The sequence below is a fragment of the Alosa pseudoharengus genome, unplaced genomic scaffold (assembly GCF_046254945.1).
Source record: "Alosa pseudoharengus isolate Yale_2024_CS ecotype anadromous, Long Island Sound unplaced genomic scaffold, YU_APseudo_1.1 YU_APseudo_1.1_scf_5, whole genome shotgun sequence".
Lineage (NCBI taxonomy): Eukaryota > Metazoa > Chordata > Actinopteri > Clupeiformes > Clupeidae > Alosa > Alosa pseudoharengus.
Window position 1 is genome coordinate 34,755,730 of NW_027468837.1, and position 12,843 is coordinate 34,768,572.

Consider the following 12,843-nt stretch of genomic DNA (forward strand, 5'->3'; position numbering starts at 1 on the left):
TCCCAAGTGGCGATGGAGGAGGATAGAGACATCACCAGATCAATTGACCTTTAATGTTTTTTAGGGGCTTGTGAAGGTTGATGCCCAGGCAGGACCTGAGCATGAAGCTTCTTAACAGAGCCTCCTGATTGGAGTGCTCCTTCTGCCCCCCTGCCAAACCTGGTATCCTGGTATCTCAGTTGCAAGCTTTTAAAGTGTACAGACTTAATTTCGGGAATAAAAGATTGCTGGCAGTTAGTGGAAGCTCATTTTGACAATGACATGCCCTTAGTTCTTTCTCCCGCTCTCTCCTTCTCTCATTTGATTATCTCCCTTTCTCTCTCTCTCTCTCTCTCTCTCTCTCTTTCTCTCTGTTTCTCTCTCTCTCTCTCTGTTTCTCTTTCTCTTACCTCTGCCATCCTGTAAGCTTTGGCAGAACAGCTCATTTCATCTTCTTTGATAGAGGCTGACTGATGTTTGACCTTTGCTGCTTTGGAGTTCTGCAGGGAAGGACCTTTAAAGTTTATAGGGCAAGTGAAACTACAGCAGGGAGCTGACTAGAACTCCTGTGTGCTGTTGCCTAACCTTATATGTGGACTCAGATATTTTCTGTTTGAAAGGTCTAAAAAGCACTGCTGCACAACACCTGCCGGCATCAAACTTGTTTATATTTTGCTCTTTTCATTTTGAAACATAATGCAAATCTGCATTCTAGAGAGGCAGTCGTGCTCTGTAAATATAAATCTCCTGAAGGTTATCGTAGATGGAATTGACTCATTATGCAAAATGAAGATGCTGTCTTGCACATGTACATTGTAAAGGTAAGGTCAAAGCATATCTATTGTACAGAATGTCTATTGTAATAATGGATCATTTTCCATTTGCATTTTTCTTCTCAAATGAACATAGCTCACAAAAAATCCACTCCATTAAGGGGTGGGGTGGAGTGATAAGCATTCGCCTGCTGAGTGGCCCACTGAGTCTAAATTGAATATGGGGGAGCATTATTTAAGTCTCATCAACTTGCCAGTAGGGGAAAAAATACAAGGTGTGCTGTTTTATTAGGGTGTTGTTGTTTTTTTTTTACTTTAAAAGCACAGGCCTTGCCAAAGGACACATTACCCAAGGCGCTTAGTAAAACTGTTTGCCCTTGAGCATGTCTTGTGTCTTGGCTACTTCCGTTTACGACAGCAGCAGCATGTATTTATTTCCTTTCTGCGGACTAGTGGCAGTGAGTTGTGAGTTGTGTTCCCCCAATGCACCGGTGCAGTAGCAGCAGGAGCAGCAGCAGGATCATGGGCTGGCAGCATCATGCAGGATCCCCACCGGAGCATGCCTTAATGGGCTTGCACTGTCAGCAAGCTCCTGCAAGGCTTCCACTGGTTCAGCAGGGGCACTTTGCTTGGACGAGCAAGATGCACTTAGTGTAGCTCAGTGATGTTGTACTTATTTTTTTTTCAATGGCCATGCTGCTGAAAAAAAAAAAAAAATCTTCCTTTAAGACGTTGTTTCAGGTGTTGTGTCCAAACTAGGGCTGTCAAAATAACTGATTAATTTCGATTAATTCATTTGAGAAAAAATAACTGATTAAAAAAAATTAACGCAGATTAATCGATTCTGTATGACCTTTGACCCCGAGCCGTAGTCAGTAACCAGTAGACTGTAAAATGAAGGAGAGAGAAGAAAATGTGCTGCCTAGATCATTGATTGGAACATTTACTTTTAAAAACGGCCTTATGGTGTTGATTAAAATAAAGTCCTCTGCAGCAAGGATTTTGCATATCACCGGAGTTCATCAACTCTAAAGTCGCACATCAATGCAAAGAAATAGTGTTGACATTGAGGGGAGTGTTAATTTATTTTCATTGTGTCCGCTAGGTTATATCTGTGGCCTGAAATACCTTGTATGTGAAAGAAAACTTGTTCCCGAAGCACTTTTGAATTTATTTCCTCAGCATATTAGGTCATCATATATTATTATGGCCATTATTAAAATAATAATAAAAGAGTTTTTGAACTTTAATGTCACTAATGCTGATTATTCAATTATTCATTTGAATTTAAATATTTAAAATACTTTTACAGCAAAAATTATATATGTGATTAATTTAGATTAATTAATCACAGAGTATGTAATTAATTAGATAATTTTTTTTAATTGATTGACAGCCCTAGTCCAAACAGATGCCAATGCCACAGCTGTTGAGAATGTATGGGACATGGTGGTATGGAGTTCTGAAAAAATAAATGTTCTGCCAGATAATTTTGTAAGCTTTTGTATCTATAATTTATGTACAGTACTAACAATTCCATAGTGAAAGTGAAATGACAATCACAGGCGTTCCTGCTGTCTTGTTTTATTTTGTTAACATTTCTTTTTTTGTAGGCTCATTCCTCCACTAAATCAGTTGGATTTGCTTCGCAACCTGAAAAGCAAATCTGGACTCTCCTTCAGGTATAGTATAATATATGATAATTTTCTCTCAAATATGGAAATAAATGGCTATGCTTTTCCTCACAGTGTCTAATATGAAGAGTGCTTTTTTATCACTGCTTGGTCCACGCAGTGAGGAAGTACATTTCCCAGAATGCTTGTCCTGTCTGTTAGCCCAATAGATTTACTGATCACTCGTTTCCTCTCTGCAGAAAGGAGCCGCAGCCAGAGCCGTCTCCCAGGTCAGAGGAAACCTTTTGGAGCTTATTTCCCTCTCTTGTCTCTTCCACACAACAGCCCCATCTATGCTATTGCATTATATGTGACATACTATTACATTATAATATGACACACCTTTACATTATAATATGACATACAATTACATTATATGACATACAATTACATTATAATATGACATACAATTACATTATGATATGACATATGATTGCATTATGATATGACATATGATTACATTATAATATGCATGAAGACTTTTCTAAGAACCTTACCATCAAATCTCTAAATGTTGCTGTAGAATTGGCCTAAATGTCAATACCAATACCCAAAGTAGATTTAAAGCTGTTCTTAAACCATAAAGTAAATGCATGGTGTTAGTCCTCTTTGAAAGATAAGAAAATGATACTGAAGTTCATTCTCCGAAAGTCAGATTATGATGTGCTCCCTCCATTGAGTAATAGCGGTTTGAACACACTGAGGTAGAAGCTCTCACTATTCTGCCTGACCAGACTGCATGTGCTGTCTCCGTATAAATGAATCTTTCATCACAGTTTGCTGTAAGTTAACGTCACATTCCCCCTCCTCCTCTCACTCCAGCCTTGTCCACAAGGACATGTCAGGGTATTCCTTATGGCCTGGGCAATTTCCCACCTAACCATGTGTGATAGCCTGACGTCAGTGCGAGGGATATTTATGTGTGTGACGCCAGGCCCTATGAGTTGACCTTGCCCACATGTGGATGGATGTGTTGGGTTCCGTATGGCTCTCTGCAACGGTCCACATAACTTAGTTCACTCCCGGCAGGAGCATGTTAGACTGCAGCTCAGATATGCGGTTTAGTTTATTCTTTGTATATGATTGGACTGCCTATATGGCCAAAAAGGGTTATTGGTTTTACTTATCTCATTAGTCTTTCTTTGGTTTTGAAAAGTTATTTAGATAGAAAGGAGCTAAACTGAGTTCTACCTTTTTGAGTTCTACGGTTTTGTTCATGGCAAGTTCTCTACACAGCAATGATATCCAAACAATACATATATGGCATAAATTAACACAATGAGCTGTTGGCAGAGTTGTACAGTGCAAAAACACACACAATCTCTTATCTTTCTGAATACTAATACTGATGTTATGAGTACACAATGGCACAATAATAAAGTTATTTGCTCTTGACATGCTCAGTGAAATCCGCCCCAAACCATGAATTCCTGTTTCTCATCAAGGAGCCACTCAGGGTGCACCACTTTCTCTTAAGCTTGATGAAATGAAATATGCCTCTGATCCACGAAGATTGGGTCTACGCCAGGATTGTGATTTCACTCTCAGTAGAAAACAAGAACCAAGCACCTACAGCAGCCATGTGTGTCAAGAGCTGCTTTGAGATTGGCTGTGGCTCTGAGTGCAGCGGGTTCAAAAGAGATCGGATGGCCATCTCAGTGATAATTCAAAGAATTCCTATAAGAACAGATACTAATAGAACGATAAGCAGAGCATGTGCTATACAAGTGCATGGTGTTCATGTTGAATCTCTACATAGAAACAGTATATCACATGCAGTGCAAAGCTGTAGTAACAAAATATACAGATAGGAGATAATAGAGATAATCGAACCAAGAAAAGAAATGTGCTTATATATTTTTATGACACAACAAAAAATGTTGTCAACGACATGATCCATCCTGCCAATTCCTTAAATCGTAACCAAATTTTACTTTGGCGTGTCCTAATTAGCATTCTGAACCAGTAGGAAAGCCATTAATTAGTTTACAATTCTGTAGCAGACCCCATTCATTCAAAGTTCTGCAGAGCATAGATGGAAAGTATTTATTGAACTGCTGGTAGACAAGAACTCAATGCTCCAAAAGCTTTCTTCAAATACACAATCTGTTACACAAACACAATTGTGTTAAAGAGTATAAGTAAGTATAAGTATATATACTGTTTTGATCCCGTGAGGGAAATTTGGTCTCTGTCTGCATTTATCCCAATCCGTGAATTAGTGAAACACACTCAGCACACAGTGAACGCAGTGAGGTGAAGCACACACTAATCCCGGCGCAGTGAGCTGCCTGCAACAACAGCGGAGCTCGGGGAGCAGTGAGGGGTTAGGTGCCTTGCTCAAGGGCACTTCAGCCGTGCCTACTGGTCGGGGTTCGAACCGGCAACCCTCCGGTTACAAGTCCGAAGCGCTAACCAGTAGGCCACGGCTGCCCCCCTAAGAGACATGTAGGTTAAGCTTTTGGGAACCAACCTGTGGTCCGGTGTCTTTTGGTCATTGAGCCTCCGTGAGAGGGCAACCTGTTAACCCCCCCCCCCCCTTCCTTGTCCTTCCTCCCACTCCCAGTCAGAAGGTGAGTCTGAAGGAGAGGGTGTTCTCCAGCCCGCGGAGCTCCGGCACCAAGGGCAAGGGCTCTCCACAGGGCCAGCAGCCGCTCCGCCGCTCCCCGAGTGCGGACCAGAACAGCATCGAGGACAGCCCGTCCAAAGTGCCCAAGAGCTGGAGCTTCGGCGACCGCAGCCGGGCGCGGCAGGCATTCCGCATCAAAGGGGCGGCCTCCCGACAGAACTCCGAAGGTAGGCCACGATATGTCCAGCACACTGTTTGTTGCTGTGTAGTGTTTGCTTTGATGGATGTCTGGTTGTCAAAAGCAAGAGTGGTTCACTCTGTGTTTGTGTCTGTGATGTGAATGATCTGTGATTGAGTGTCGTCTAGCCACTGCTAGTTAATTTCTGCTGCAGATGATCATACATGGATGTATGAGCTTAATGTAGTGCTGTAGGCTACTTTTCTCCTTTTAATATAAAAAATAATCAATTCCAGGCTACTTTCAGTGTAGGATGTGTTTTAGAGTTAGAGAGGATATGGCCCTTGATACTATCCCTATGTCCCTTTCCTCTTCAGGAACTCATCAATATCTGTCATATGTTATTGCTATTGTGAAATTGTTGCTATCTGGTGAAATGTTCAGGTTAGCCAGCTCGGGTCTGTGGGGGGAATAGAGTGTCTCATGTAGTTCCAGTTCTAATCATAAATCTAGATCCAGCTCAGTTTAAAGATTGCGAGAGTAGGTATAACACAAGGCGTTTTTGGATAGCGCAAGTGTGTTTTGTATAGCTTCACTGTTTTGGTAGATCGATCTTGTGCTCTGCATGTTGTCTTTGTGCTCAGTGTGTTGTGTTGCTGTGTGTGTCCTGTGTGTCACATTATCAGTGTGTAGTTCAGTGATTCAGTATCATTATAATTACATTTTCTTATCTTTTTTTATCATTATACAATTAGTGTGTAGAAGCCTGTCCAATTAGGTTTTAACATATTACAGTCATGTGCATTTCTGTCACATTGATATCTCATGATGAGGTGATACTGGATCCTGACATTTCTCTTCATGTCTCTGTTTGGTGCTGTACTAGTCCTGATTGAGATGCAAACAGAAGATTTAAGGCAGAAGAGCTCTCCAGGTCAGGCAAAAACAACGGGCCCGGCCCATGCAACCTCAACCTGTAGAAATGGCATCCACCAAAAATTACAACAGTATAGCATAACTAGTATCATGCAGATTATGCTATCATCTTCTGGTTTCCTTTCAGAGGAGAATGAGTTTGTTTTGTGTTTTATGATTTATTGTTAATGTCATCATTTGTAAAACATTAGAATATGCTTTATTTATTTGAATGAACAAAGCCAATGACATTTTGTGATATTATGTTGTTTTTCTTTGTGTATTGTTACTTTGCAGGTTATGTTTAACACATTTTTTGTATTTTCTTTTGTATTTTTACCATGTTTTAAAATATTGATTTTATAAAATAAACTTTAGTCACTGCATTACCAACCTCTGCATGCTTTCTTTCATCTCTCTGTCATTTCTGAAGTGCTGAGGAGCATTTGTCATGCGCCATATGATATCATGTGTGTACACCCATCATCATTCACATGCATCGATTTGTTCATGTGTATGTGCTCACTATAGTGCTAGTGCATCGCTCATCCTTTGGGCACCCTAAAACATATTCGCTGAGTCAGACTGCAGCTGACCCGAGTCCAGGTCTGGATCAGTGCCCACTTTGTGCCAGAGTCTGCTGGTGTTTGTCCTGTCGGTTCATATAGAACAGGAATACGTAGAGACCCCTACTGGAGACTTATGCGGCATCTGGGCAGGCTGCTTTAAAGACATCTACTCAGGAGCAACCTGTCCCTCACAGCAGCCCCGCCGTCTCAACAGTTTGGGCCCCATAATGCTATATTATATTCACCTTCACCCGCAGCAAACATAAAGTTTAGTGTGAACACTGAGTGCTTGAAAATGTGCTGCTTTCAACAAATCTTAATGCTGACAGCACAAGACAAAAAAATGTGGGTACTGTTCTTAGTTCTTAGTAAAATCTTAGTTCAATTCCATTTGCAAACCAATGCACTCAGTGAACTATATAATCTAATATTAATATTAATACTATTTCTGACTTGAGATATGTCATGTTATTGATAGAGAACATTATGCATATGATATGGGATATGGGGAACTGTCTCAATGTTCCGTTGTAATAGGCACCGTCCCATAGAATATATCACAACAAGCACCAGTAACTCATCTCTTGTATCTTATTATGATCATGTATTTACAAACAGCACAATACATTTTCAGATGTGTTCACTTCAGAGTCTTGTGCCAAAACATGTAATATTATAATATGTATAAAGTTGTGTATATCCTTTACATCAATCAAGCATGGAAAGTCACCTTTTGCCATTATGTCATGCATACTCACTTAATGCTCGATCAGTAAGATATGGACATGTGCTTTTGTTGATTTATTTTACACTCTAAATGTATGCACATAGCATGCTTACTTTTATTAATCAATCTCTTATTGATGTCAGCCATATAATATTAACTGTATACATTAAATGATAAAACAATGCAGTAACATAAAGCGTTTTTCAAAATCATGAAGTTAAGTACTATACACTTATTGGCTTACATTTCATAGTATGGGACATGAATTAAATCTGATTGTGTATTGTGTATGGGGTAATGGATTTATCAGTGTGGTTTTCTGTGGTATTTCATTAACCATGATTTTGAAAGCCAAATGTTTGAGCATTTAATTGACATGGTGAAAATGTTCTCTCCATCAATGCATATTATGTTTGATGCCTGGATGTCTTAATCTTAATATATTTTATGTCTTTAGTTTGTTTTTTGTTTGTTTTACTTGCAGATGTCAGTATATTCCTCTCCTGAAGGTACAGCTAGGGTTTATAATGACCACTTCTATAATCAAGCACAGTCAAACTGTCCATCCACCCTTATAGACTGGAGTACATTCCTGGTCTCCAATCAGTAGTGCATGCTGTAAGGGTTAATCCGTGTTAGTGCAAAACAGGGCTAATGTCTTTTACCAACCGAGCTTTTCGTACTGTCTCAGAAGACCCTTTCCACTTAAGGCTAATGGCTGTCTTTGGAAAGAGATGCATTTCATCAAAAACCCCATAATTGCCAAAGGACCAGCAACACTCATCTATCTGCTTGTGCGTCAGTCAGTGCAGAGAATACAGACGAAGCTCTCCTGTGCCTTCAGCCAGAGTTCAACTGCTTCAGATATTCAAGAGAAGAGTCCCTACACGCTCAGTGGCATTGCTGCACTTTTTTATTTGTTTGTTTGCTTTCTGTTTTATACTTTCTGTTGAGTAATTGTTACTGTTTTCCTCAAAGGCCCTGTTTTTATTCATTGTTATCATTTTCCAGCCTCTGTTAACCAGCCTTTTACTTTCGTCTCTCTTCTCCTCTCAACTCTTTGCAGCAATTGAAGGGTTGATCAGTAAGAGAATATCACATTTCTGCTGGGGGTTATGGCCACCTAAGCAAGCCTATTATGTGAACCTGTAGAGCCAGTAGAACTGATAGAGAATGCATGTTTCAGTTCTAGAACCATCCCATAAGCACATGGCAGGGACCATCATTTCATGAATCTGGATCTTAAGACCCCAGCAAGTAGACAGAAATCAAAAAGCCATGCACTGTAACCAGCATGGCTGCAGGGCCTGCACTCTAACTTGCATGACAGGAAAGGCAATCTCGATGGCCCTCCTCTGAACCCAAAGTAGAACCCTTTTATTAAGCCAGAACCACCGGCCTCTGAGACTGTGCACCCGTCCGTTCCAGACTACATCTCTGGGCCAGTATCGAACACCAGTGTGGGTGCAGGTTGATGGCAGTCTCAGGGCCCTGCGGTTCTTTGTGTCATTGACAGCACGATCGATATATGCCACTCTCCCATGCCACGTGGGATGGCATCCGGAGACTAAATTTGGCACAGCAGGTGGACACTGTGGTCCAAAACTGGGCAACACAAGCCAGGTATAACCCCTTTTACAACAGGTATTTGCATGGCTCACATGAAACGGCACTATATGCACCCCCAAAACACATGAATGCACTCACAAAACACACCTAAGCTTGCAGATAGACACAAATATGTACTGTGTCACACATACCTTGTAACAGTACAGAACTAAAAACATGCTTGTTTATTCAAAGGTTCAACAGAATTTATGTTATTTCTATATAACAATTATTTTGAAGGACTTAAAGAGCAAGTACGAAAATATCAAAATGACTTAAAATTAATTTAGCATCCCAGGGAATTCTCCACTCGCCTCCACTCCATTTGAGTATTGGCAGCATGTGCCTTTGTTTAACTCATTATGACACACCGTTATGAAACAGACAGTTATTTTCTGCCTTTTCAGTGAAGACTTCAGCAAGCTTATAGGTCAAAGAGAACATTTACTCTTCAAATCAAACAGCAGCTTACTCATTCACAATACTGGAGTCTCAGATCTCAGAAATAGTTTGACACATCGCTCTGAAGTCTCTTAGACGAAACAGCGTTATTCTTACCGTTTATACTTTCAGAACATGACAGAGGAATGCCCTCAATCAGCTGTATTCTCGTGATATTGACATATTTCTCCGACTTGACTAGACAAGGACCACCAGCCTCAGCTTCAGCCGTGATCGATCGCATGGGCAGGGCAAGTGAATGAGGCTTGATTTTTGGGCCACAGTGATCACCCTTAGTCGACCCTCAAACCCCTTCTGAGCCATCTTCCTACCTTCTTTCCTCCTTTCCTGCATCAAACCGTAGTGGCATCACCTGTAGCCAATGAGATGACACGGCACTGGCCATTAACCTGCCCTAATCTCACCTGGTGTCCAATGACACACTCTCTTACTGGACTGGGCTATGCAAGTTAATGGCTGTGGCTGGCCTCTGCTTGGTTTCATGCCGGACACCCCCTGCCCACCCCCTCTGATAACTGACTGAGTTAGTGAGCGTGAGAGAGCAACAGGGGAGGGACGCGCTTGTGTGCACTAACTCTGGAGCCCTGCTGTGTTCGTGTTGTGTTTTCTAGAGGCGAGCCTTCCTGGGGAAGATATTGTGGACGACAATAAAAGTTGCCATTGTGAGTTTGTGTCTCAGGATTTAACGCCTGGACTCAAAGTCACCATAAGGGCTGTGTGGTAAGTAAAACTGATGAATCTGCAATCTTTCTTTTTTCACTTGTGAATGTATTTTCTCAGTAATTGTCTCTGCAAATCACATTACGGTGTAACATTATGTTCTATTGGTGCTACATTTAATTTCAGGCTACATCATTTGGATTACCAGTCTGTGATTGAGTTAATGAATGTAAAATCTCTTTCCCTCCAGCATAATGAGGTTTATGGTCTCTAAGCGAAAGTTCAAGGAGAGTCTGAGGCCGTACGATGTGATGGACGTCATAGAGCAGTACTCGGCCGGCCACTTGGACATGCTGGCCAGGATTAAAAACCTGCAGTCCAGGCAAGACACTTATCCACGCAGGCCAACACTTTTTGCCCTGTATTACTGTTTCTGTTCCATTCCTGTTTTTCCCCCTGTTTCTATGGCTACTGTTCTGTTTCTTCTCTATTCTCACCCTCACTCTTCGGAACACCGGTCACAACACTCAGTCTCACACCAGGGGATTTCAAACATGGCATGTGCCACGTACCGCTTCCACACTCTTGTCTGGTATCCATGATGTTTGTTCTCAACAGTGATGCCCTACATTCTTCACCCCGTGTGTCGTCCGCCTTAACCACTGGTGGCACGAACTACATTTCCCACGATGCTCATGTTGTGAAGTGCTGTGGTCACAGCCATTTCTTGGTGTTTTTGTTATTGTCATAAACATCTTAGTGACAAAGCTCACTCTGGCACATACTGTGCAAAAGTCATTCCAATGTACATATACACTAGACAACATCTATTTTCACTGAGAAAAAGATATGAAAGTCATAGGGAAAGAAATAAGCCCATTCATACTAGCAAGGAGAGTTCATTTTGCAGAAAGCAAGGCATCTTATGAAGACACATAGGCATTTAGATGTTTTACCATCATGATTGAATAATCAGTAATTTTACTGGTAAAACCCAGCTATTACCCTTTTGCATATACTGTAGATTGGTCCACATATATGCAAATATATTCCTACTTTTCCAAGTCATATGCAGAAAGCAAGTTTTATGCTTTATGGAATAACCAACGACACAAAATAATGGCAAACATTTTATGATTGGCTGATGCCAATGTAGAGAATAGAAATGTACCAGGAAAACAGTGATTCTGCTGTTGGAATTTGACATAATCTGGAATATATTTTCACTTATCTGTCCTATGTCTCTGTTTCCCCATTATGGAACCCTTCCCCCATCTATGCCTATTCCTTGTGCCTCTCCGTCATTATTTGATGTGCATCTGACCCTCTCCTCTGCTCTGGTCTGTGTTGGGTCAACCTGCCCTGTGCCGGTGTCTTCTCTATTTGCTTTGCCAGGATAGATATGATTTTGGGTCCCCCGGGGCCCTCCACCCCCCGCCATAAGAAGTATACAACCAAAGGAGCCAAAGTGTCACCTCAGTACTCTCCTAGGTTAGGACCCACTAGACTGCATCTCTCGCCCTCGCATTGGAGTCTCTCTCTCTCTCTCTCTCTCTCTCTCTCTCTCTACACTGCTAATGGAGAGACTAAAAGAAAATGGCTTGCAACCTTTTTTTGATTCGAGCTATGTGACTGATTGAGTGTGAGAGCTGTCATTTTGACTCAATCTGCAGCTCAGTTGCGATACAACAGAGCTTGTCTGGTGGTGGTAAATTGAACAAATCAGACCCTACCTAGGCTGCAAATCTAATTGACAATAGCAAAGGAGACATTTCATAAGCCCTGTTCCACTGCTTATTATAGGGCATACACTGTTAATCTCATCCGTATTCCTACAGCTGGCTTTGGAGATAGATGCCCTCCATAACCATAACAGTGTGAAAAACAACCATTATTTCATCAATGTGGAAAGTTTAATCTCAGGTTCCAAAGTAGCAAAGCTAAATCTGTCTAATGGATTTGTAATTTACTTCCTGAATCTAGTTTGGTGCATCTGAGCCTGCAGGAGCTCTCTATCAGTTCCAAAGCGGCCTCGGAAATGGAAAAGTAGCTCTGGATTCTAGAAAAAGCATTGATCACCTAGATTATCTTATTGTTTGGTAATTTGAAATGGACATGAAAATTAAACTGTATCACTGTTTCCATTTTCATGAATCAGTTAATGTGGCAAATAAAATTATATTTGCTTGGTCAAGCTGAGATTCTGCCCCCAGATAAACCTTTGTGAGCTGTGAGCAAACAATGTAACTGATAAACGAATTAACTAATTAATTTGGTGAATTGTATTTGCAGAATACATACAAGAAACGTGCGGCTAGCCAGTCAAATAGCTGAATAAAAAAAGGTTGTGCTCGATTGCTTGCAACGCTTCAAAAAAGAAAACCTCAGCAATATACTGTATGTCTATCAACAAGGTGCCAAAATGCATCTGCAATTGTGAGTCAAGGAGGCTCCTATGACAGAAATCGAACTGTCTCAAGTCTCCTCTGCACGCTGGCATGTGAGATACTGTAGGATTGCATGCCACCTAGTGCACTATGCCACTGTGCTTAGATCATTAGACCTTTCTGCAATCATCCTCTCTACTTTTATGGAATCGAACCACGTTCTAAATGCTGTCCATACAGTTCAAATGGTTATTTCTCCTGCCAGTTTATTAAAAAGCATTGTACTACTAGTTCAAAAAATCTGGAAAAAGACATTGCCTACATTGATACTATATTTAATCAT

General features: G+C 41.0%; 2 protein-coding genes across 4 annotated transcripts in view; both read left to right on the top strand.

Moving 5' to 3' along the window:
• Positions 1 to 12,843, top strand: part of stmn3 (stathmin-like 3) — a 338,540-nt gene that overhangs the window by 195,543 nt on the left and 130,154 nt on the right. The window lies entirely within an intron of this gene.
• The window catches only part of LOC143103704 (potassium voltage-gated channel subfamily KQT member 2-like), a 43,926-nt gene that overhangs the window by 28,176 nt on the left and 2,907 nt on the right, over positions 1 to 12,843 (top strand). The window contains exons 9-14 of one of the 3 annotated variants that reach the window (XM_076267490.1): positions 2,366 to 2,434; positions 2,626 to 2,655; positions 4,992 to 5,221; positions 10,065 to 10,173; positions 10,364 to 10,495; positions 11,509 to 11,604. In XM_076267490.1, coding sequence (XP_076123605.1) covers positions 2,366 to 2,434; positions 2,626 to 2,655; positions 4,992 to 5,221; positions 10,065 to 10,173; positions 10,364 to 10,495; positions 11,509 to 11,604 — 666 coding nt within the window. Of the gene's footprint in view, positions 1 to 2,365; positions 2,435 to 2,625; positions 2,656 to 4,991; positions 5,226 to 10,064; positions 10,174 to 10,363; positions 10,496 to 11,508; positions 11,605 to 12,843 lie in introns of all 3 variants that reach the window. The other 2 variants (XM_076267492.1, XM_076267491.1) reach the window with 2 other exon arrangements.